At 35.1% G+C, this 24,000-nt stretch overlaps 1 protein-coding gene across 1 annotated transcript in view; it reads left to right on the forward strand.

The window, feature by feature from the left end:
- LOC136846650 (glutamate receptor ionotropic, NMDA 2B-like) overlaps positions 1 to 24,000 on the forward strand; it is a 936,318-nt gene that overhangs the window by 568,650 nt on the left and 343,668 nt on the right. Inside the window, exon 5 of the mRNA XM_067117625.1 lies at positions 21,416 to 21,606. Coding sequence (XP_066973726.1) covers positions 21,416 to 21,606 — 191 coding nt within the window. The remainder of the gene's footprint in view (positions 1 to 21,415; positions 21,607 to 24,000) is intronic.

Below are 24,000 nucleotides of genomic sequence, written 5' to 3' on the forward strand. Positions count from 1 at the left end.
TTATTATTATTATTATTATTATTATTATTATTATTATTATTATTATTATTATTATTATTATTATGGGGAAGTCTTTAATTTGTTTTATGTAAGGACAGAACTCTAATAATTTTTCAGTATTGATACATAGCCTACTTGACCTAAGGGTTCTGCAAGTTTTATTATTATTATTATTATTATTATTATTATTATTATTATTATTATTATTATTATTATATTATTATTATTATTATTATTATTATTATTATTATTATTATTATTATTATTTTGGGCTAGTCTCATTTTACTATGTAAGGACAGAACTCTAATAATTTTTCAATATTTATATATGGCCTACATGACGCAAGGGTTCTCCAAGTTTTATTATTATTATTATTATTATTATTATTATTATTATTATTATTATTATTATTATTATTATGGGGTAGTCTAATTTTTTATTTAAGGATAGACCTCTAATATTTTTCAGTATTGATATATAGCCTACATGACCCAAGGATTCTGTAGGTTTTATTATTATTATTATTATTATTATTATTATTATTATTATTATTATTATTATTATTATTATTATTATTATTATGGGGTAGCTAATTTTTTATTTAAGGACAGAACTCTAATATTTTTCAGTATTGATATATAGCCTACATGACCCAAGGATTCTGCAGGTTTTATTATTATTATTATTATTATTATTATTATTATTATTATTATTATTATTATTATTATTATTATTATGGGGTAGTCTAATTTTTTATTTAAGGACAGAACTCTAATATTTTTCAGTATTGATATATAGCCTACATGACCCAAGGATTCTGCAGGTTTTATTATTATTATTATTATTATTATTATTATTATTATTATTATTATTATTATTATTATTATTATTATTATGGGGTAGTCTAATTTTTTATGTAAGGACAGAACTCAATATTTTTCAGTATTGATATATAGCCTACATGACCCAAGGATTCGGCAGGTTTTATTATTATTATTATTATTATTATTATTATTATTATTATTATTATTATTATTATTATGGGGAAGTCTTTAAAATTTTTTTATGTAAGGACAGAACTCTAATAATTTTTCAATATTGATATATGGCCTACATGACGCAAGGGTTCTCCAAGTTTTATTATTATTATTATTATTATTATTATTATTATTATTATTATTATTATTATTATTATTATTATTATTATTATTTTTTTTTTATTATTATTATTATTTTTATTATTATTATTATTATTATTATTATTATTATTATTATTATTATTATTATTATTATTATTATTATTATTATTATGGTCTCAGTAAGCGTTACGAGAAAATATCGTGACCTCTTGGCCGCAATGTTTCGAGGATGGTTAATACACAAACATCATTGTCCAGAGATTTGATGAGAATAAAATAAATTTTTTTTCTTTATTTCACGAATAATAATTATATATGAAGGCAGTGCATAAAGGCACTTAGAATTTTGCTTTTCTGAAAAAATCGCAACTTATCATTTTTCAACCATATGTAAATAGTTAATGATATTTCACTAGCAATTGGGTATACATTTTTGTCTGTATTCGTTATCCTATCATGCGTGCTTCCATGCAAAAATCACACCACGCATTATCTTTAATGTTTATATTTAGTAATCGCTAGAAAGTTCTTGGGCCTTAAAGCAGAGTGCCAGACAGTGTGATGTTCGCTTTGCCGCTCGTCTTTCGGGGCTGTGAACTTGTAAGTAACTCTCTCAGTCAATACGGACAATGCAAAGCTGAACTGTGTAAAGGTTGGCGGAAAGACGATTAAGATATAAAAAAGAATACCCTCGTATGCCACCGCCATAAAGTACATTGTACTGGAAATATAATGCCTACAAATAAATGCACGCTATAGACATCTGTGTAAAAGAATGAACTCTGCAGAGGTTAACCATTATATTCATTGTAGTCCTTACTATGCCCACTATAGTCTGCAGCTCACACCAAACTCCTAAGGTTTGTCTCAAGTTTCAGTCGGGGCTGAATGTGCATTTAATGGCAAGTGCCAACAGCATCTGGCATTCAGAGGTGATCACCCATCCAGAGACGACTCTGACCCAGTGCTGCTTGAGATCACTGATCGAGAGAGCATCGGTGTAGTGAATTTGTGAATTAGTTTCATGCCCTATTTTGCCCGGAAAAAAAAAACCTCGGGTGAATGAAAACTGTTCCTTCACCTGTGTTAAGAACTAGGAGAGTTTTCCTTCAGAGAAATAATCCTTTACCTGTGTTAAGAGCTAGGATAGGGTTTCCTTCAAAGTAAGTACAAAATAACTGCCTTTTTAATTATTTTAACCGTTTTGTATTCCAGAAGTATTTTTGTATGTATTGATTCATTTCTAGATACTTTTTTCAAAGACTGTTGTAATATTTGAAAATTACGCAGTACATAAATTTCAGGCACTTATCGTTCAACCTTTTAAAGAAATCGTGCACAACAATAAACTAATTTTCGGACTAATTACTGAATTTACGAAAGACCCTAGGAAACTATTACAACCGAAGATCTCTCTCTCTCTCTCTCTCTCTCTCTCTCTCTCTCTCTCTCTCTCTCTCTCTCTCTCTCTCTCTCTGGCAAACCATTACCAGGTCAGATGAGGCCTTTGAGAATCTTCGACACCAAAGGGCCTTTCCATGAGACATGTCATCTCTCTCTCTCTCTCTCTCTCTCTCTCTCTCTCTCTCTCTCTCTCTCTCTCTCTCTCTCTCTCTCTCTCTCTCGTACTGGATATGAGTGTTTTTGGTGCTGAATCAATCATTCCCCCGCCCAATAGTACCAATTATTGTTAATATTATTGCGCTCATGTCCCATTCCTTATTTAATGTTGAGATAAAATTATTTTTTTATCACATTATTATTATTATCATCGAAAAGTTTTACTATACCACAAACCGAAATTTAAGAAGCCTCCTACGCAAGTTCCATTCACTTTCTTTCACTACTTTTGGAAATTTATTTTAATGTATTGATACACTGACACTCCTGCGGAATTATTCTTCAGGATTTATCTACCTCATACGATTATAGGAATTTAAAAATTTTTATTATCGTTATTAATTTTTTTTTATTAAGATTAATATTTAAATCGCCCTCGCTCTTGACGCCACGGGAAAAGGAAACCTATATATTTATTAGCGATGAAATCCCTTTAACATTTCGATGCAGCCGGACAATAATAATAACAACTGTCCTTTCTGATACATTTCCGGATTCCCCCACAGAGCTTTTCAGCCAGATACTATTTTCATTCATGCCCCCCCCCCTTTTTTTTTTATTTCAGACAAAAATCAATATCCTTCTTTTCATGAAACATTTCACAATTGTTGCATCGTGCATCGTGGAAGCCTTGTAAATGACTTTGTTGGACATGAATGAGGCCGCGATGTGGCTTCGGGATTTTTAATGACGTATTGGATCACTTTTTTTTAATATTTGTTTTGCCTCGTATTTTAATGGCTTGTCGTTTTGCGTCAGGTTTTTTTCTTCATATTTTTGGGCTTTATCTTTTCGTGTAGGTTATCTTTGCCCGGGTTTTTATGTCCGTTCAAAAAGATTTTTGTATTCTTTGTCTGTTCAGAAATAGTTTTATCTGGTGTTTTGTCCGTTTGAATATTTTTATCTATATTTTTCTTCAAAAAATTTTTTTTTTTCTATTCAAAAATATCTTTACTTTTTTTTTTGCTTATTCAGAATTATTTTTGTCTATTTTTTGTCAGTTCGCAAAGATCTTTACCCTTTTTTTTTTTTGCTGGTTGAACAGTATTTTATCAGTTTTTTTTGTCTGTTCAACAATGTTTTAAATTTTTTTTTTTTTGTCTGCTCAAAGTATTTTTACACTTTTGGAAGTAAGAATACATTTAATAACGTTTTGTCATTGTACCTTTTATTTTACAAAGAAATGTGATATTTTAGGTCTTTTGGCGTGTTATTATTATAATGATTCATTGATTATTTTTAATATTTATTCTGGCTATTCATATTTTTCCTTTATTTTATTTTTCATATGCTTTATCTTATGCTGTTCTCATCAAAATGATTAGTTGGTAATGTAGGGGTAATATATAATATATATATATATATATATATATATATATATATATATATATATATATATATATATATATATATATATATATATATATATATATATATATATTAATATTTTACTGTTCTTATGGTACATTCATAGTATTCAAAATTATCTGGTTAAAATTTCTTAATTTTTAACGGCAACACCTTTTTTGTATTTTTTTATTTTACTCTGTAAGATATTCATCAGCATTTTACGGATTTATAAACTGCTGTTATTGCTATATTCATTCACTCATCTTTCCTGCTCTCATACATGTTTATACATATGTGCAGATGCTAATTATACATACGTTTATCTCTCTCTCTCTCTCTCTCTCTCTCTCTCTCTCTCTCTCTCTCTATATATATATATATATATATATATATATATATATATATATATATATATATATATATATATATATATATATATATATATATATATATATATATGTATATATATATATATATCGCCTAAAATTGATTACAAACTTGCTTATTACAAATGTTATTTTTCCATGGCCGTGACTTTTTAACATTCGTGAATAGACACCAAATATTACCCACAAAAATATTCCTTTTGGACGATGAGCAACTGACCCCGTACGAATTTTGGTTTTCAGTTTGGCGCACGGTACCGCTTTGATCTCCCCTCTGGTTGGGGCTGTGTTGGAAACCATTACTAATATGGGAAACCTATGATTCCCAACTCGAAAACTGTAAATAGTTTCGGTTCACATTGATATAAAAAATTCCACGGACATTATATTTATAATTCTTGATGTGGGATGATTCTTGAATTTAAATTTTATTGTACATTATGGTTGTGGATGTTTCTTTATTTATCCGTGTATCAGTTTATCTTTGTTTTTATATGTATTTGCCGAAAAATCTCCGTAACATTTTCGGTAATAACATGAAAAATTGTGTCGTAGGAAATATAAAAAGAATTACAAGCACTTAAATTATATGAAATTAATTCAGTGTTATTTTATAAATTATGGTATATATTTCTCCAGTTGAAAACCTTCGTACAGTTATAACTTATGTGTTATTATTATTATTATTATTATTATTATTATTATTATTATTATTATTATTATTATTATTATTATTATTATTATTATTATTTCAGTAGATGAAACCTACTCACACGGAACAAACACACCATAGGGGCCATTGACTTGGAAATCAAGCTTCAAAAGAATGTTGGTTTCAACCTTCCACCGCAGACCCCACACTGCAGCAGTAACTGATCGTGATACAGATCCAGTGATTTTTCATTGCCCTATGGGAGACGCGAACCCGCAACATCTGAGTGGCGTGCCACACGGCACTAACCACTATACCAGCAGACCAGTAAAAAGAATTAAAAGTGATAAAAATTATGAAGAAAGTATCCAAAATCATGTCTCGGTAACTCAAAATATGGTATATTTTCTCTTTAATAGAAATCGTGAGAAGTAACAATCAAATCTTTCCAGCAAAAGTTGTCTCTGAAGGGGAGGAGGAGGAGGAGGTCAGGTGCAGGACATCAACCAAAAACCGCACGGGAAATTCTCTCCGGAATATTCAGTCAGCACGAACTCCATTGCAACTAACGAACGAGAGGGAGAGAGAGAGAGAGAATATATGTGCCTAAAGAAAATTCAATTAGTTAAGAATCTGAAAGGTGTTGGTTGCGAGTAAGTATAGGCATGTGTGTGAATATGTGAGAGAGAGAGAGAGAGAGAGAGAGAGAGAGAGAGAGAGAGAGAGAGAGAGAGAATATGTGCCTAAAGAAAATTCAAATAGTTGAGAATCTGAAAGGTATTTGTTGCGAGTAATTGTATGTGCGAGCGTACGTGTGTTGTGTGTGTGTGTGTGAGAGAGAGAGAGAGAGAAAGAGAGAGAGAATATTTGCCTAAAGAAAATTCAATAGTTAAGGATCTGGAAGGTATTTGTTGCGAGTAATATATGCGCGCGCGCGAGTGTGTACGTGTATATGTATGTATGAGAGAGAGAGAGAGAGAGAGAGAGAGAGAGAATATGTGCTTAAGCGCTTAAAGAAAATTCAAATAGTGAAGAATCTGAAAGGTATGTGTTTGCGTGTGGATGTGTGTGTGTGTGTGTGTGTGTGTGTGTGTGTGTGTGTGTGTGTAATGGCAGAGAGACAGAAAGGGAGAGAGAGAGAGAGAAGAAGAAGAAGAGAAATTCTTATGTAGCAAAAGGGCGGCAGGTGGCGCTGGGAGTTTGAATAAAAATGGGAGAATTTTGATCCGTCTCACCAAAGGCTTATGCATTAATAGCCCCGGCGCATTTAAAGAGTTAAATCGTCCAGGGCTGAATCGTTCTCTCCTTTTAGTTCGAGGTTTTCCTTGATGTCTCTGTGACGGTTGGAGAATCAGTTGAGACATCCAGTTTTTAAATCTTCAAATGCCAGTGCTTGATTTGAATTGAGTTTGCTCTAAAAATTCTGACGGGGTCCAAGTAGGCGTTTTGAAAGTGAATTAGAAAACGTGGAGTGAATCGATAGCGTCCAGTGTCGAGAATATGTCTGATTGAACTTATGATATTTCACGTAGCACTCTGAAGTTTTTACTAATCTTATGAAAAGATTTTCTGATGCACTAGGCGTTTAAAAGATATTGGAATTCACGAAGACAAATCGTCAGAACCGGAATTAAGCCGATTATATTGGAGAAGAGCATACATACATATATATATATATATATATATATATATATATATATATATATATATATATATATATATATATATATATATATATATATATCTATATATATATATATATATATATATATATATATATATATATATATATATATATATATATATATATATATACACATACATAACGATAAATGCAGACTCAGAAAGATATCTTCAGCCATACAGGAAGGAGATGATAAACAAGTGTTGTTAGCGGACACTAAAGCTCGCCTGTTGGGTGAAAATTCACGAACCAGGAAGTTTACAATCTTCACTGTATAACCTTCGTACTAAGTCAGAGTGACGGATGGGAGAGACTGGAACTGAAAGGTATCCCAGCAAGGAACCTAACCTCCAAATACGATAGTGATGCCCCATAAATTTCAGAAGTTACTGGGAACTTGAAAACCTGCTGTCTGCAGACGCTGAAGTTATCTGCGGCGGTATCACATTTGCCCCCTGGGCATTGATCCCGGTGAACGTCAAAAATAAAAATAGAAAAAAAAATACTCATGGATGATAAACGCTGTGAAAATTAGGTTGATAAGATTGTAAACTATTGCCATGTGCTTTCTGTCTTATTATTTCTGTATAATGTTTGCATTGGATATATTTGAAACCTTCTTGCTTCTTCTTTTATTTATTTATTTATTTATTTATTTTGCTATTTGGTTATCTTCTCCTTCCGTATTTCCACTTTTTGATACGAAAATTCCCTTCTGTGGAAGCTTGGTTTACAGGCAATGACTCTCTAGTTTGATCCGTATAAATATTTACCTAACTTGAATAATAATAATCACAAAATGATACTACGATGTTCAACGTGCTCCTACAGGTTTACTTATCATCAAGCAACTGTGTTTGCGCATGATCGCATCGTCCCCCGACATCAATCTTGCTATCAGTCTCGTCCATCCCATACATCATCTGGCACTGATTGATTACATCATCCCTCCACAGAACAGGAGTAATGACGCGGGAGGGGCTGTACCCCCGCCCCTCCTCCTCCTCCTCCTCCTTCTCCCCAAAGCCGTAACTTGATAACAAGATTGCTGTGATTTTTGGGAGGCAGGCACTTCATCTCGGAACAAAAGTTTCTCTCGACGTCCTTCTTTAGCCGTAACTTTACAAAAGCTTCTCAGTTCCCCTACTCGGGAATTTAACAGGGCTCATTTTTGAAATGCTTAGCTACGCGCTCACACACACACACACACACGCACACTTTCTATGATTTAAAGTTCTCTCTCTCTCCTTAAAATGGTCGTTTTTTTATCAGCTTAGCGACATGTTTCTGTCAGTTGTTTTTTTTTTTTTTTTTTTTTTTGTTTTAGGGTACTCAGGCATTCATCACTACTGTTTTCCGCAATGCTTTACTAATCTGAGGGTCTGTTCCAATGTTTGCGGCTGTCTGGCAATCTCAGGTTCCAAATTTAGTATTTTAGCGCCGAAGGATGACCGTATAACCAATCATTCTAGATCCAGACTTTGCCACAACTTCTGCACTAAGGCCTTCTGCAGTCATTTGAAAAGGAGTGGCCTTACCACCAATAGCATAAGGTGCTCCACTGATGAACATCACTGAAACAGATAAAAAGGTTGCAAAAATAGAAAGCGGGGTATCGAGGAAAATGCTTGGAGCTTTTAGAAATGAAAACGAGGATCATGAGTAGAAGGACGCAGTTTATGAAGAGTATAGAGGAAAGGAGCGCAGTCAAACCTCCGACCTGAACTGAAGACAGTAGTGTCAGAGGAGCTCCTCAGTACACCAGAAGAGTCGGAAGACTAAGATCTACTTGGATGAAGAGTAAGAAACAGGAGGCTATAGATGAGTGGAGATTTATGGAAGTGAAAGCACAGGAAAGACTCAAGTGGCAGAATATAAAAGAAAAAAACGCACATGCGCCCATTGCGCCTCACGGCATTGGAGACGATTAACAAGGCTCTTGATTGATGGAAATTCAGAGCATCCAAGGATTATCATGGTAAACTTTCTAAAGATACAGTAACAAGGAAATTAGATTGTCAGAGTATGCGTTGGTACAGATTGTGAAGAAAAAACCTTAGTGCCTTTTGTATATTACACGACGATGGAATGGTCTCTTATACGAAAGAGGTTGCGCGAATTACATTTTCATGAGTCCCTCTTTTGAAGGCTGCTTTTTGGGGTCTTGATCATCCGATATATTTGGTGAATCCTCACAGCAGGGGTCCGGTATTTCGTCGTTGTACCTCCCATTTTATCGTGACGCGTTCTGGTTGTTACTGAATTTTTTCAATTGCGTAATTGCCTTTCCGTTGTTACACGAACGTCCCTTTGTTGAAGGTAGTTTTTATCCTCCGCCTCGACGTGGGCGTATTTTCATTTTTTTTATTCGTGGTTTTTTTCATATACTTTTTATTGAGGTGTGATTCAATTTTTTTTATTGAGGTGGTTTTTTTTTATATTTTGATAAGTTTTTTTTTTTATAATTTTTCACGTGGGTTTTTCATGTTTTTACTGAGGTGGTTTTTTCTATTTTTTTAATTTGGGTGGGTTTTTCATGTTTTTAATAAGGTTTTTTAATATTTTTCCATCCAGATTATTTTTTTCATTGTTTATTGATGTGGGGTTTTTCATATTTTTTTATTGGGGTGGGTTTTTCATATTTTTTTATTGGGGTCGGTTTTTCATATTTTTTAATACGGTGTTTATAATATTTTTCCATTCAGGTGGGTTTTTCATTGTTTATTGAGGTGTGTTTTTTCATGTTTTTTATTGAGGTGGGTTTTTTCTTATTTTTGTATTGAGATGGGTTTTTCATATCTTTTTTATTCAGGTGTTTCTTCATATTTTTTTTATTCGGGTGCGTTTTTCATACTTTTTTTATAAAGGCGATTAAATCTCTTTCCGTTACGTATTGAGCTTTTACGAGGTTTTAATTGACCACTGCCTTTTAACTTAATTTACCATTTTATGTGGTTTTCAATCGTCGATTTGAATGGAATAAAGGCATCTCGTTTTTGCATTACTAATTTTAATTCAATAAAAAGCGTTTGGCTGGACCCGTAAACGTGAACGCATGAAGTACTGCTGCGCTTTCAAAAAGAGTCTACGAGGTTATTGTGTAAAATTGCTGGCATGATTAATATTCATAAGCTGATCTATACAGTGCGGTTTGCTTTTGATTATGCAAGTGGAATCATTTTATTAAATAGAGCTCTTTTGACTTTTTTTCATTTAACTTTTGAAGGTAATCAGTGGATTTCCTGTTATGTTTGTGCAAACCCAGGTGTGCTTCACCGAGAGAGAGAGAGAGAGAGAGAGAGAGAGAGAGAGAGAGAGAGAGAGACAGGTAATTGGTGAATTCAGTTCAATATCTGCTGGCTTGACCAAACACCTTACTCGTTTAGATTGTGGTTAGGTCTCATTAAATTACATGTGTTTGTTTATATTTATATATATATATATATATATATATATATATATATATATATATATATATTTATATATATATACACATTTATATATACAGTACATATATATATATATATATATATATATATATATATATATATATATATATATATATATATATATAGATGTATATATATATGATATTTATAGTAATAGGTTCCCAAGTTGAGACTTATCATAACTGGGTGATGATTAAAACGGTGCATGCAACGGAACCACCATCTAGTCACTCTTAAACTAAGATATACTTGACTTTAACTTAATATCCTTAGGTGCTCAGGACGCACGCATACATTTGGACTACACAGTTATAATCATCGTACATCAGGCAGATGTTGGTGCTAGTGCAGAATGCATTAGACGAGTTGATGAGAGCCATTAACACACGTGAATACGTTGTCATTTACCAAGGAAGTTGATGTGGAAACGAATTATAATTTTCTCAGTGGGGATAATAATCGAAATAGTTTGATTTTGGAGGTAATTTTACTTTAAATAATTTGCTTCCGAGCTTCCCTTGTGGAGATTTTGTATCATGAGTTTCGTGTAATCTGTAATGCTTCTCTTAACTTTTTTTTAATATATTATTTTTAGGGATTTCACGTTTATTATCTTGATTTTTCTACTCATTTGGGAAAGTATTATTGCTGTATGTATACAGGTTTAAGAAATCTCTTTAGTTTCCAATCCCCCTAAAAAACGTGAGCTGTTGTTTTGACAGGTGGCTGTGCATTATAAGAAATCATGTTTGAAAACAACACTTGAATATTAGCAGAATAGAAAGAAATAACGAAAAATATGTTGATAAAATACACAGACAATTACAAATTGTTGATTATTATCATTAATGGAGGTCCTTAGAATATGAGATTGGGCAAATTAGATATTATTAGTGAAACTGAATTTGGTAAAATCGGGAACAGAATAAAAGGTATCAAAAATTACCTTCCACGGACGACTGTAAATATGTGGCATTAATATAAAAGACAGGATAGCAACGGGCAAACAATAACCATCTGAGTAAGAACCAGAAATAAGGAAGGGTAAAAAGGAAAATTAAACGAGAACGGGGCACGAGCAAAAAATATTAAAGGAATTCATAGTACCCGGTGAGGTCGTCTTTTTCTTGTTTGGGGTAACCTCAGCAGCACTATCAAACTCTACTCTCTCTCTCTCTCTCTCTCTCTCTCTCTCTCTCTCTCTCTCTCTCTCTCTCTCTCTCTCTCTCTCTGGCGTATTTACGGCGCCTGGGAGTCGTTGTGTGAAACTAATTCACTTTACAATTGGAGAGCTAAATGCAGGGAGGCTCCTAAGGATTGTTTAAGGTGGTTTCGGCCTCCAGGACTGCTCCTGCTCCTGCTGATACTGCTGTTACTGCTCCTCATACTACTGTTTGTTGCTGCTTCTCCTGTGAATAATCTGACTGTTTCTGCTTATTAGTCCGGGGAATGGGGAAATGTGTTTTTCGCTTTCGGCATAGAGGGCGAGAGGGGAGAGACGCTTGGTATCACCAGGAACGGGTAAAAAGGTGGGAAGGAAAACGAATTTTCCCCTTTGGTGCAAAGACAGAGAGAGAGAGAGAGAGAGAGAGAGAGAGAGAGAGAAATATTGCTTCTTTCAAGTCACTGGCACAGTCATTTTTATTTTTCCCTGCGGTGGTATGAAGAGAAGGGCGCCGCGCGCGAGCGCCTCATCCGTTTCTTTCCATCAACGTTATTAATTACTCGGGAGACGTCTGTAATTATTAGAATTTCCCGATTCCGGGACAGGTTCGAGGGAGCGCAAGAATATTAATGACGGTCTGGTGTCACTCTCCTGCTGAGACATAATGCAGGAGTGTCAGGTACCTGAGGTGGGATTAGGGCAAAGGCTTTATGCAGCGTGAACAGATGTTGGTTTTTATTTTCCTGCTGTGGTTATACTTTGGCTGGAGTCTTGTGATATGTGTCGATGAATTTGATTGTAGATTCGTGCGGTATCAAAATGACAGTCGTTTTCGGAATGAGAATTGTCTGTTAGTAAAAATGAATAAGCGGAAATATGACTTGAGATTGCGAAGGTAAATTGGCTTTAACAAACTTTTTTGTTTTTGCAAAGTTTTCCGGTAAAAATTTGATTGATAATGAACAGATTCAACTAGACATAATTGACCAGTTCCATAAAATTTATGAAATAGATCCATATTCCGTCACAGCATGCATTAATATTGGGGGAATTTTCCTCAAGTTACCACTGATTTTCAAAGAAAAAATATGGTCATGAACTTCTCCCGGATCATTGACACAAAGCAGAACCTGACTTCGATTTTGCCTGGGCTGTTGATTTTCGTATACCCGTAGTGCCAAGATTTCACAAGTGAGTTACTTCGTGGCTCAAGTTGATATTGTTCCATTGTCACCTTCAGTAGTTGGAAGATTACGTATGCACTCGTGTATGTGTGTTTGTGCGTTTGTTTCTTTGTCTGCCCTGCTGCTATCTGCAAGCTATATCAAAGGGCTACTGATGTGTAAAAGTGGGTTTTGTGGATAGGTAGGCTCGAAGCCGTAAAAAGAAGAATTTAAGAAATTTTGAATTGTCTGGAGCCGGATTTAGATAAGCCGTTTTGGGAGGTATGTGCTTCTTTTGAGAGTATTTTATCGTTAGTATCTTACTGAGATGCATCACTGGGATTCGCTTTGTAACAGTAAGGCCAACTGTCTCTCTCCATATATATATATATATATATATATATATATATATATATATATATATATATATATATATATATATATATATATATATATATATATATATATATATACATATATATATATATATATATATATATATATACATATATATATATATATATATATATATACATTATATATATACATATATATATATATATATATGTGTGTGTGTCTTCAGCCTCGACATGGATGGTTTATTTAACCAGGTACACTCTCTCTCTCTCTCTCTCTCTCTCTCTCTCTTGATAATAATGTGTCCAGAGCCTCAACAAGGAAATTTCTTTTTACCAGGCAGTTCCCCCCTCCTCTCTCTCTCTCTCTCTCTCTCTCTCTCTCTCTCTCTCTCTCTCTCTCTCTCTCTCTCTCTCTCTCTCTCTCTCTCAGTAATGTTTATAACCTCGGCCAAGAAGGTTTCGTTTACAGATATTTTCCCTCTCTCCTTCACCACAGTCAGTCATAACTCCTCATCTATCTCTATTTATATATATATATATATATATATATATATATATATATATATATATATATATATATATATATATATATATATATATATCTTTCTGTCTGTCTATCAGCAACACAATATCCATAAAATATTCTGCTTTTTTTCCCTTTTCTCTCTTCTCTCTCTCTCTCTCTCTCTCTCTCTCTCTCTCTCTCTCTCTCTCTCTGGTTCCTCTGAAACCATACCACAGGCCGTATCATTACCCATCCCATACTGGCCCCTCTCTCTCTCTCTCTCTCTCACCAACCCCCTCCCCTTCCACACCAACACGGACACTTCCAACACGCCCCCCATACGTGTGGCATCGCTAATTCCGTTCACGTACTAGACTCTGTGATTCTATTTTCCATCAGGGTCTTACTTTTAGATCTCGCGTGATTTGCGCCGCATCTTAATTAACCCCTGCTTCTTTTATGTTATTTCAGTCAGTCCAGCCCTCCCCCCCTCCTTCATTTCCCGCTGAGGGATGTAATATGGGCTCCCGTGTACCTAGGTAATCCTGGATGACAAGCAAATACATACGGTGGTTCAGATATTAAAAAAAAATGTACATTTGAAGTTGGATGTTGGAGGAGTGAAAGAATCCTGCCCGATACTGGATGTGAGCTGAATGGATCTAATACCAAGTAATTTACTATTGCTACTAATTCGTTATGGTAGTTGATTGATTGCCTGATTAAGGCTACTGAAACTGGCGTCACAACATCTAGGTTATTGACGCCATTTAGGATAACGCGATTAGAAATATGTATTATTTAGCTGGTGTGTCTTTGAAAATAGATAGAAATCCATTTAAAGTTTATTTCAGCTTGTAACGGTGTGGCGGAATTGCTGAAGATTCGGTTTGAGGTTTTAAAGCGGCCAAATTTAGTCGACATTTGTTCGGACTGCTTCAGTGGACGTGGTCTGGGTGCCTCTGTAATCAGCGAGCCTTGTGAATGAAAGAGTTTTAATTCCATCCGGAAAGAAACCTGTGCACTGCACTCTGGCTTACAAAACTGGTCATACTAATTTGGTGATTGATGAAAGATAAAGCATTTTGCTGTTTAATCACAGCCTGAGCCTGTTGCTTCACCCGGCGGCTGGGACATTGGCAGTAGTCTGACTATCCAATATTGCTGACGATATAGCGTTTAGAAGTCTTACACTTACCTGTTGTAACGTCCACGTATATGCTTAGTATGATACTGCCATGCAAACATCTGTCTATTTTTTTATTTACCTATTTAGTAAATGTATTTTCCCAAAAATGATGGTTCCTCGTTCGTATACACATGAAAACGTAAAAGCTGACCAGAGCCTCTCATTCACTCGCCGTCATCATCCATTTTCAGTCCAATGCATACATTTCGTGTCTTCGTCTTTCTTCCTTCTGATCTGTTGGTTTTCTTTGGAATTGTTATTTGACATTCTCTCTCTCTCTCTCTCTCTCTCTCGTTTGGTTCAGGCTAACCCGGAGTCCTGTTCTCGCGACATTCCGTGATAGTTCCAAGGGAAAGATTGATGAGAGGGCGTATTGAGGCGAGCTCATGCGTGATCCGGGTATTTTTAGTCTTTTAATATTTGCTGATTTCCAAAGAAGGGGGGGGGGAGGAGGAGGTCGCAAATTCTTTATTTCTTCACGTGGCGGGTCACAGTTGCCACGGATGATTTTGGTCGTAAACAAAATGTAGTTTTTAAGCTGGTTTTCAGTTCGGTCGTCTACGTGTTTTTGTTGTCATTTATATGTTTTCCTTTTTTAGCCACATTCCTTGTTTGCAGGGAAGCGCAGTCTCTCTTATAGAGGACTCGTGCTTTGCGCATGCGCAGGTCCGTTGCGTAACCGCAAATGCACGTGTACCATTCTTGTTTTTGAGTACATTTCAGCATTTTTTTTAGATTTCAACGTGTATTTATTTTTTTATAGAGGACTCATGCAATGCGCATGCGCACGTCTACTGCGCAATCGATAAAAACGCCTATACCACACTTGGCGCCTTTAGAGGTCTTGTATAGGATGCTTTTGTATGCACTTTAAATTCTTTGCTGAGATTTTAACGAGTTTATGTTTAGATCTTTAGACAATGTATTCTGTTTAGACAGTGTGGTAATTTTTAGACGTCGATGTGTTTGGACTTTTCTGTAGACTTAGACTTGGTTCTGTCTAATCATCGACGTGGTCTTGTTTAGACATCGACGCGTTTTTGTGTAGACGTCAAGATGTCTTGTTCTTGTTAAGATGTGAGTGTGTTGTTGTTTCGACATAAGCGTTTATTTATTTATTTATTTATTTGGTTAAACGTCATTTTTTTTTAAGCCAGCGTGTGTTTTTCTTTGCACGATGATGTTTTTTGTTTTAACTTTTACATGATTTTCTTTAGATGCCAACGTTGTTTTGCTTACACCTGGAAATGTTTTTTTTTTATATACGTCTCAGCATTTTTTTTCTTAGATTTCGACGTTGTTTTTGTTTTGACGTAGACATGTTTTTGTGCGGAGATCGACCTGTTTTGGTTCTGTCAAGATGTCGAGGTATTTTTGCTGAAATGTCGGCGTGGTTTTTCTAGATTCGTCGAGAGGTTTATTTCAGATGTCAGTGGGATTTATTCCGGAAGCTAAATTGTTTTATTAGATGTCACCTTAATACTTTCGACACATCGACCTGTTTGATTTTTACGTGTTTTAGTTGAATTATTGTGTTTTTGTTTAGTTGTCGACACCAGTTTATGTAGATTTGCTGAACAGCAGCGCCAATGTGCAGTGAATGTGCCTCACTGTCGAACTTCTCAGTTCCAGAGGTCCTTTATTCCCCACACCGTTGGACTGGGGAACATTCTTGCAATTGGAAATTCAAAAGTTCAAGGGAAGATGCAGTGCATTACTACCTAAATAGAATTCTCCTTGTATTTTAATTTGCGTACGTTGTTATCTATTTATTTGTTATTTTGTTCATTTATTTTTTCTTTTTTAATAAGTGATTTATCCTTTCTGTATTTCCTGTTACCTTCTGTTACATCTTCCCAATGAAGACCATATTCTTTGGAAGCTTCACTTTCGAGTCAGTGGCCCCTGTGGGCTTGTTCCATATGAATAGGGTTAATCTTAATAATAATAATAATAATAATAATAATAATAATAATAATAATAATAATAATAATATATTCGACATCTTTATGTTGAGAAACCTCACTGCTTACGTCAGCCCGAGAATCCAGAACCAATGATGAATGCGTTTGCGATTAAAAGGCTTTTGTTTTTGTCGTATTGCAGGCATTCTTTTGACTAAAATGCAAGCCTTTGTTCTTTCCTGCAAATGTATCTAGTTGTTGCTGTTGTTGTTGTTGTTATGGCAAATGCTTTTGTTAAGAATGTGTCTATTCCATGGAAGGTTTGTCAATTCTCAGTGTTTCATATCGAAACGAAATGACAAATTGTACTCGTTTGAGATCTTCATTATATTTAGACAGACCGATGGTGATGTAAATTGAATGGCAATTCTTTTTTTTCACCTTTTTGTTTTAGTCATACCACATTGGAATAGCTTATAAGATTAGTATTTGCTCCATACTGGTACAGCTTAGAATTTTTTTTTTTTACGGTCAGTGGGAAAGTTCGGAATATTTATATATATTTCCCAGACTGAGAAAGCTAAGAGGTCGTCATGTCTGCGCTTCATTGAGGAGTATAATGTGAGTTATATGTGCCCTAGAAGGATAGAAAATTATATATATAACATTAGCAAAGATTAAAAGTCTTATCTGTAAACCACATTGACAAGACAATGAAGGCTTAGGTGGAAAATTCTAGCAGATTCATAATTTCTTGGGACCTTGACGCTGACATTATTTTTCAATATTAAGCTTAAAGGCTCTGTTGCTTTTTGAATCTCTAATGGGAAGATCTCGGTACCTGCCAATTTCCAGAGCATGAGTGGGCCATAATGACTGCCTCAGTGGGAACAAGGTGAAACCTAGCGAGGTTATCATAGTCTAGAACGCCTTTGGCGCTAGAATAGATGGTCTTGTGTGTTGTAATGCCAGTTTATACTATGAAATGAATCTGTCATGTCTTAAGCCCCGTGTAGTGTTTCTACCAGCAGGTAGTTAATTATTAAATCTTTATCCTGACTATGTTGAAAATTATATAATATATATAAAGTTAATATAAAATATATAAAGTCAAAATACAAGGTTCAAATATTAACTTTGTAGATATATAAAGTTAATATAAGTAGCATTTTCACATTCTACGAACGCTTTATTTTTTGTAAGTTATTTTTAACTTTTTAAACGTTGTCTTAACTTACAGATCCCATCAGCCTGATTTTTAAAAATTATATTAATAGAACTGATATTTCAAAATGATTGTTGCTGTTTAAACCTTCTTGATGAAACAGCGAGTAATGATTTTAGCAAACGGGGAACGAAGCTTTTGTTTCTCATTAACTTTTCCACTTTTCTATCTTTTTCTCTATCCCGTCTTCCTTTACTGTATAACTGTCACGCTCACACAGAGACTCCCAACACCGAAGCTCTGTATACATAAAAGAAATATACTAACTGTGTTAAAGGGAGTATTGATTTTCTATCTGCTGGGAGCCTTTGAAATAAAATATAGGCGCTGGCGGAAAGGAAAAAGAAATGGAAAAAAAAATACGTGTGAAACTTGACGCACTCTTTCTTGGTTCGTGTTCCGTTGTTGCGTTTGGGAAGTAAAGGAAAATAGAGATTTGAATTGCGAGGAGTTTGTGGTGATGATTAATTTATTGTAGGGAATCGTAGGTTGTCTTTTTTATGAGTGAGGTTAAATAACACTGGGTATGGTCTGTACTCGGTTGGGCGACCGCCAAAATAGGAGAGATGCCGTCTATCGGTACATAAACCTGTTGGACGTTCTTGGCAGGGCGAAGGGTGATCCATTCTGGACCCATATATATATATATATATATATATATATATATATATATATATATATATATATATATATATATATATATATATATATATAATATATATATAGATAGGTGGGCTGTTAGGTTACCACATCCGTATCTCTCTCTCTCTCTCTCTCTCTCTCTCTCTCTCTCTCTCTTTCTCTCTCTCTCGCTCTCTCTCTATGTATATATATATACAGTGTGTATGCGTGTGTGTGTGTGTGTGTGTGTGTTTGTATGTATATATATATTACATATATTTATATGTATATATATTATATATAAACGTGTGTATGTGTATGTACATATGTGTATATTATGCATCTTTTCACGTCCCTTCCACATTCCGCAGTTGAATGACTCCAATAACTAGGCGAGACAAGGCTCTTTGGTTCTATCACTCATAGCGGTAATACAGAGCTTCCGGGTCCAGGATTAAAAAAAAAAATTAAAAAGTCAGCCAGGTTTGTTTTTGACGATTAAAACACACTGAATAGCTTTCCAATTTAGGTTATGGAATTGGATGACTATAACTCTTTCGTTTGACCCATCCCTGTGTGAAATAGCATTGATAAACTGACAGAGAGAGAGAGAGAGAGAGAGAGAGAGAGAGAGAGAGAGAGAGAGAGAGAGAGACCTAATTGGTTCACGTGGAGAGATAATATGACCTTCATGAATGCAATATTCCAAGTAAGAGGACTTTGTGGTATGTTTGAATATTGCAAAAGAAGATCGAGATTTGATAGTCTTTAGTTATGAGAAGTTCAAGTTTGCAAGATAACAGTTGTATACATCGGTATGTGTATAGTACTAGTACTAATCTGTGGCTAGCATTCTGGGACAGGAAGGAAAGTCAAGGAAGGAGTCCTTTTGATATGGAGGTTTAATATTGAAAGAGACTTACTGAAATAAAGAAAAATTGAACTGAGTATTTTTAAATTTTCCACATTTTTCCATCTCCCACATGAAGCAAGAGATCAACGTAAGAACCTTTGGTATGAGAGAGAGAGAGAGAGAGAGAGAGAGAGAAGAGAATCATTATTGAGCTTTTGGTTTTATTTACGTGCAGTCTTTAAAAAAATTGGCTCCAGGAAATAAAAAAATTAACGGTGGAAAATGAGAGGACATAATGTTAAATCTCATTATGCCAGAACCAGAGAGAGAGAGAGAGAGAGAGAGAGAGAGAGAGAGAGAGGCTCTGACAACAATAACGAAGGATATTAAAATTGTCAAGCGATTATAGAGAGCAATCTGGCCCCACAGCAGTGCGTGATAAAATAGGAGAGTTCGTTGGTGAGTAAATCGAGAGAGAGAGAGAGAGAGAGTGGGAGAGGACTTGTTGAACTCAAAGAGGATGGAGTGGTAAACTGGATTTAGGGACATGGGAGGGATGCAATTTGCAGGGTTGACAACTAGGTCAAGTGGGGAAATACTGCCGTGTTAAAAGCACAAGTCTAGTTTTACTACGGATGCCACTATCTTCTCCTTGTCAGAGAGAGAGAGAATCATTACTGAGCTTTTGGTTTTATTTACGTTCAGTCTTCAAAAAATTCCGTTCAAGTAATTGGAGTTAACGGTGGAAAATGAGAGGACATAATGTTGAATCTCATTATGTCAGGCTGAGAGGGAGAGAGGTGGATGACTAAATCACGAGTGGATTGTATTTGGTAATTATTGATTATTTGCCTGACCTTTGTTCTTGCGTCCTCCAGCTTTTGTGAAGCAAAGACTTTACTGTGCAAGAAAGCAATTTTATACGTTTTACAGGACTTCTGTTTATTTTACTTCTGGGAAACAGCGTTTCCAGTACATATTACCTCTGTTTATTTGCCTTGACATTAGAAGATTCTCCTTTACCTATTTAATTTAATTAAATTTACATAATTAACATAATTTAATATTTTTATGTTAACTAATAAGCAATTAGTAATTTTTTAACTAGAAACGTGTATGCGCCCTTTCCTTTAAATTGTGAGTTGCTACTTAATTTTTTGCTTATTAATATTGAACATCTACAAATAGAGGCAGGAAAAAATTTGTTTTCCTGATATTCTTTTCAACTTGTGACTCGCATTCCTCTTATTGTATTTTTTTTATTTATTATTTTTTTTTTGTATACTCGCGTTCAAACGACTTGTTTATTTATTGAAAATAACACCTCTTGCAATGTTAATGTTGAGTTTGTTTCACAGCCCTTTGAATTTCCAGAGCCGGTTTTATTTCTCAACCCCGTGAATATTTCATTTGATTCATTTAAGTAATCAAATTCATTCCTTACATTCAATTGAGATCTTGATTAACGCCAGTTGTATTTAGGTAATTTTATTCCGTCCTTATGCAGTGATGGGTTTTTAATCATGTAATAATTTTAATCATATGTAATATGTGTTGTAGATGCTCACATTTCAGTCATTCACCGCCATTTCCACCGGTATATTCCAAACCTTCTGACTTTTATATCTTTATATATACTTTTATATATATATATATATATATATATATATATATATATATATATATATATATATATATATATATATATATATATATGTATATATATATATATATACATATATTATATATGTGCGTATGTATGTGTATATATATCTATATATATTTTTTTTACAAAGCAAGGACTTTATCCATTTTCTTAGCCCACTTCCCTTATCATGGCTTGGCACGAGGCAAATGCTTAAACTCTTTTTGCTCAGCCTCTTTTTATTTTTTTGGGTGGGTAACAAAATCGACAATCATTCGACCTCCTTTATTAGTATCCCGCTTTGCGACTGACTTCAATGTTAATATATCAAAGCTCTAATGGCATACTTTTTTTTTTTCATTATTTCAACTAAAGTCATCAACCCCTTCGTCCAACTATCCTGTTACATCCAGAATTAGAGCCAGGTTGAGTGTATTCAATATACCACCACGACAGTTTCTTTTTCATGGTATCTTAACCAACGTCTTTCACCTCGTGTCCGCAGGCAGCCCAGAGCGGGTTACGGATCCAGCTGGCACCCTCCGTGCACCACCAGGCGGCTGCCATGCTCTCCATCCTGGTGAGGTACCAGTGGCACTCGCTGTCCATCGTCACGTCGCAGATCGCCGGACACACAGACTTCGTCCAGGCCGTCAGAGACCAGGTGGCTCAGCACAAGGAGAACCACATGGGAAAGTAAGTGCTACTGACGATGTGCGTTGGTTCCTGTCTCTCTCTCTCTCTCTCTCTCTCTCTCTCTCTCTCTCTCTCTCTCTCTCTGTGTGTGTGTGTGTGTGTGTGTGCGTGCTTATTTATACATATTTTATAGGCCTGGCATAAGGAGAACCATGTGGGAAAGTAAGTGTTAGTGACATTGTACAGTGATCTCTCTCTCTCTCTCTCTCTCTCTCTCTCTCTCTCTCTTATGTGCTTATTTATACATATTTTAATTGGCCCAGCACCAGGAGAACCATGTAGGAAAGTAAGTGTTAATGACGTTGTGCAATGATCTCTCTCTCTCTCTCTCTCTCTCTCTCTCTCTCTCTCTCTCTCTCTATATATATATATATATATATATATATATATATATATATATATATATATATATATATATATATATTTATATATATATATATATGTATGTGTGTGTGTGTGTGTGTGTATGTGTGTGTGCTTATTTATAGATATTTTATAGGCCTAGCACAAGGAGAACCACATGGGGAAGTAAGTGCTATTGAAATTCCGCCATTCATTCCTTCCCTGTGCTTTCACTTCCGCAAATCTCCTCGTATCTCCAGCCTCCTGCCTCATAGCTCTCATCCAAATAATAAAAAATAAATAAATAAATAAATAAGAAATATATTTATAGCGATCGCTCATCCAGTTTTCTCCAAATTCAAAGACTTCCATATACGACAATAACATAGCATTCGCACACGTAAATTGTTAGGAAAAGAGATCATGAAATAGGCGGATGAGAAGGAATACATTTGTGGCTGTTATTGAAATCCTTTCGGTTGGATGGTATCGTGATGTCAGTTATTTACAATCTATTCCATACAAAGCACATCGTCTATACATTTTCCCCAGTATGAAAAGTAACTTCTAAATTTTTGCAATGTTAGCATCCTGTATTTTACGTCAAGATTTTGTCTCTGTGTTATTTATTTATTGTTGCGGCATCAACAGTAAATAAATAGCCTTTAAATGCCGTCATAACTTGAGTTTTGCGTGAAGGTGAATACAATAAGTAATATTAGTGGGACTGGTTGAGTCAGTAATCTTATTAGTTGGAAATGAACGTGCAGCCCTGTGTTTAAAATGTCTGAAAGAAGTGGGACCTCTTACCGGGACCACAAAAAGCCGAGCAGTCGCATTGCAGATTCCTGTTAAGACTATGGAAAGTTAAGTAAGTCTCGATTTATTAAATAATTGATTTAGACTTTCAGGAATGACCAGCGAGGCATTAAGTCGAGCTGTCGAGCTTCTCAACCCTCAAACTAAGACATCGTGTTTACTCTCTAATTCCACTGGCTCTCGCGTCACGTTGTAAGTCATCGCCGCTTGCACCTGACACCCCCTCCCTGCCCCCTTCTATAAGTCACATGCGTTAGTGGGTCACAGTAAGGTCTGAGAGCTAATGGGCTGAATGGGTATGGCACACGCCATTTCGCTCTTTTCGGATAATAATTTTCTGGCATAACCTTAAGCGTTCGGTCCCATCCCTCTCCCCCCTTCCCCTCTCCCATGGCCCCCACCCCCACCGCGCTTATTGCACATCTGAATTGAAGAGCAATCTTTCACAGCATTGCCTTTAAGTGATTTACCCTCTTTTACCTCGAGAGGAGATTCCCCTCTCCCCAGAGGGGAAAAGGGGAATGAAGTGATTTCAGTTGATTGATAAATTGGTTTTCCAAAGTCCATCAGATTACCGGAGGGGGTGTTCCCCCGAGAGAGAAGAACATTTCTCTCTCTCTCTCTCTCGTTCTCTATCACTATCTCCTTTGGCGAGAGGGAATTTTTTGCGGGAGAGCAAAATGGAAATGGAATGCCCCTAAACAAGGACATTTGGGGTCTATTCTTATCGCACAGAGAGAGAGAGAGAGAGAGAGAGAGAGAGAGAGAGAGTTTGTTTGTTTTTTACACCATGTTGCACTTTCATGGGAATGAATGTGTAGGAGAGTACGATGAACTGCTGATGAGCCGTGTGTGTGTGTGTGTGGACGGAGATCGGGGTGGTATGAAGTGGCTAATATTTGGAATATATATTATATATATATAATATATATGCATATATATATATATATATATATATATATATATATATATATAACGTTTTATAACGTTTTAAAATAATATGTCGTCTATCTTAAAATTGAATTATTCAGACGTGTATTTGTCTTGTTTGAAAATTACAAATAGTAAAGAATTATTTAAGAACATAAGAATTCTCACTCAAATTCAGTGTTGCCTGGAACCTTTGGTATTAACTGTCACACTTACCACCGATTGAAACGTATCTTTGTCATTGTGGTATGTCAAGGTCAGTGAATCCCAAATCAGTGCCCAACACTTGACTCTCATATTAAG

This window comes from Macrobrachium rosenbergii, chromosome 15 (genome assembly GCF_040412425.1).
Source record: "Macrobrachium rosenbergii isolate ZJJX-2024 chromosome 15, ASM4041242v1, whole genome shotgun sequence".
Classification (NCBI taxonomy): domain Eukaryota; kingdom Metazoa; phylum Arthropoda; class Malacostraca; order Decapoda; family Palaemonidae; genus Macrobrachium; species Macrobrachium rosenbergii.